General features: G+C 58.0%; 1 protein-coding gene across 1 annotated transcript in view; it reads left to right on the plus strand.

Annotated features, from left to right (window-relative positions):
* Positions 1-2939, plus strand: part of LMF2 (lipase maturation factor 2) — a gene marked incomplete at its 5' end in the record, with an annotated part of 5082 nt that overhangs the window by 1729 nt on the left and 414 nt on the right. Inside the window, 3 exons of the mRNA XM_017739380.1 lie at positions 6-34; positions 1192-1370; positions 2521-2659. Coding sequence (XP_017594869.1) covers positions 6-34; positions 1192-1370; positions 2521-2659 — 347 coding nt within the window. The remainder of the gene's footprint in view (positions 1-5; positions 35-1191; positions 1371-2520; positions 2660-2939) is intronic.

The following is a 2939-nucleotide window of genomic DNA, read 5'->3' on the forward strand; positions in this document are numbered from 1 at the left end:
ACGAGCCGCTGCCCCACCTGGTGGGGGCTCACAGGTGAGGGGGGGCTTCGGGGGGCTCAGGTCTTGGGGGGTTCCCCCAGTTTGAGGGGCTATGATGCCCACGAGCCGCTGCCCCACATGGTGGGGGTGCAATTTGGGGGCACTCAGGTCTTGGGGGGCTCAGGTGTTCACCTGGAATTGCAGTGATTGATTGGGAAGTAGATTGGTCTTCACACCCCCGTGAAGACCCCCGTGTTCTCCCCCCCCCCCATTCTGAGGCACCACTTAATTGGGAAATCCCTCCTGTTTTGCCAGGGAGGTTTCCCTGTTCTGTGTGGGCTGTACTCCGCGGTGGGAAAAACTGGTGTTAACCCAGAATTAGGGTGAATTTTTGGGAAACAGATTAGGGAAAGCCCCCCCTGAAGCCCCCTGTGTCCTGTGGCCCCGAGTTACCATCTAATTTGGAAGGGGAAGCTTTTCCCTGTTTAGTGTTGGTTCTATTCCGTTGTGGGGGAAATCCAAATAAGCCTGGAATTCTAGTGAATTTTTGGGAAATAAATTAGGGAAAGCCCCCTGTGTCCTGTGCCCCCGAGGTACCATCTAATCTGGAAAGGGAAGCTTTTCCCTGTTTAGTGTTGGTTCTATTCCGTTGTGGGGGAAATCCAAATAAGCCTGGAATTCTAGTGAATTTTTGGGAAATAAATTAGGGAAAGCCCCCTGTGTCCTGTGCCCCCGAGGTACCATCTAATCTGGAAAGGGAAGCTTTTCCCTGTTTAGTGCTGGTTCTATTCTATTGTGGGGGAAATCCAAATAAGCCTGGAATTCCAGTGAATTTTTGGGAAGTAGATTATGGAAAATACCACTTGGAGCCCCTCAGGGCCCCCCTGAAGCCCCTTGTGTCCCCCAGCCCCGTGATGCCATTTAATTTAGAAACAGCAGCTTTTCCCTGTTTAGTGTTGGTTCTATTCCATGGTGGGGGGTGGGAAAATCCAAATAAGCCTGGAATTCCGGTGAATTTTCAGGAAATAAATTAGGGAAAGCCCCCTGTGTCCCCCAGCCCCAAGATACCATCTAATTTCGAAACAGCAGCTTTTCCCTGTTTAGTATTGCTTTTATTCCCTGGGGCCGGGGGAGGAAATCCAAATAAACCTGGAATTCCCGTGAATTTTCGGGAATCCTGTCAACCCCTCCCCGCCCTCGCCGTGCCCGCAGCGCTGACCTACCACTACGAGAGCCAGTGCATCCCCACGCCGGGCGCGTGGCTCGCCCACCAGCTGCCCGTGTGGTTGCAGAAGCTCAGCGTGGTGGCCACCTACGTCATCGAGGTGGCCGTGCCCCCGCTCTTCTTCGCGCCCCTGCGCCGCCTGCGCCTCTTCGCCTTCTACTGCCAGGTGGGGAGGGGGCTCCTCGGGCCGGGGTGGGCACGCAGGGGGGCTGCACAGGGGCCAGGGGTGGGCTGCTCGCTCCGTGGGCGCTGCAGGTGGTTTTCAGCCCAGTCACAAATCTACTTTCAGTGCTGGAGGTGTTGGGGTGATGCCATGAAGATTTTTTCCTGGTCAGGGAACCAAGCAACTGATGCCTTTTCCTGGTCTTAAAATCAAGAGGCATACACGGTTAGAAGGGGAAAAGGGATTTTAGCTTGGGATTTATTTTAAGGATCCTTAAGTGCACATGTTTAGGTCATATGCATCAAGATGTACCCCGCCGAGTCTATCTCTGTGTCTGCCCCTCCCACAACATTGGGTATAACATTCTAGGTGTTACTAATTAGCAGATCTATCAAAGATTCCCCAATGAGCCCCCCTCCCCAAGGAACCTTCCCCTGGATGGTTCTATCTTCGTTTACACAATGTGTTCTGGAGAGGACCTTGGGCTCTGGGGCACACTGATCCCCGGCTACGAAGCTTCTAAAATGTTTCGTCTCTCAGTTTGACAAACAAGTCCGAGAATGGAGGCAAAAAGCACTGGGAATACAGAAGTTGTAAAAAGGTGTAACAGGGGTATAAAAGAAGAGGCAAAAAATCTTCATGGCATCAAGGGTGCCCCGTGTCCGGTGTGCTCTGCCCCCCAGCCCTGTGAAGCCCCCTTTGTGGCCCCGGTTGTGCCAGGGGGGTTTCACAGGGCTGGGCTGGGCTCCTCGCTCCGTGGGCACTGCTGGTGGCGTGCCCAGTGTCCTCTGCCCCCCCGTCCAGTGACCCTCCCAGTCCTGTGACCCCTGTGGTGGCCGCTGGCACGGCCGGGGGAGCCCAGGGGGCTTCTTGGGGGCTGTGGTTGGTTCCTCGCACTGCGGGCACCGGGAGCTGGGGTGGTCGCAGTGCTGCTGGTGGTGTGCCCAGTGTCCCCTGCCCCCCTGTCCAGTGACCCCCTCCCAGCCCTGTGAGACCCCCACCGTGCCAGGGGGATCCCGTGGGGGTCTCCCAGGACTGGGGTTGGCTCTCGCTGTGGGCACTGCGAGATGAGGTGACCACACTGCTGGTGGTGCTGGTTGGGGTGTGCCCAGTGTCCTCTGTGACCCCCCAACCCCACCCTGTCCCCGCCCAGGTCCTGCTGCAGGTCCTCATCATCCTCACGGGCAACTACAACTTCTTCAACGCGCTGACCATCGTGCTGGCCTTCTCCCTGCTGGACGAGGAGCACGTGGGGCGCTGGCTGGGCCAGCCCCGCAAGAGGCACGGCAGTGGTGAGAGCCCGGGAGTCCCGTTTGGGGTGGGGGACACCTTCCCAGAGCGGGCAGGGCACACAGGACGTCGTGGCCACGCTCTGGGAGCTGCTGCTGGCGTGGTCCCTCACCCACCCCGGGGCAGGGGCTGTGCCCATGGGGACCCCAGGGCTGTGGGGCACAGCTGTGGGATCAGGGAATGGTTGGGGTGGGATGGGAGCTGAAATCCCATTCCAGTCCCCATGGGCAGGGACAGCTCCCACTGTCCCAGGGTGGTCCCCACCCCCACGCCCCCCGCGCC

This window comes from Corvus brachyrhynchos, unplaced genomic scaffold (assembly GCF_000691975.1).
Source record: "Corvus brachyrhynchos isolate BGI_N302 unplaced genomic scaffold, ASM69197v1 scaffold197, whole genome shotgun sequence".
Taxonomy (NCBI): domain Eukaryota; kingdom Metazoa; phylum Chordata; class Aves; order Passeriformes; family Corvidae; genus Corvus; species Corvus brachyrhynchos.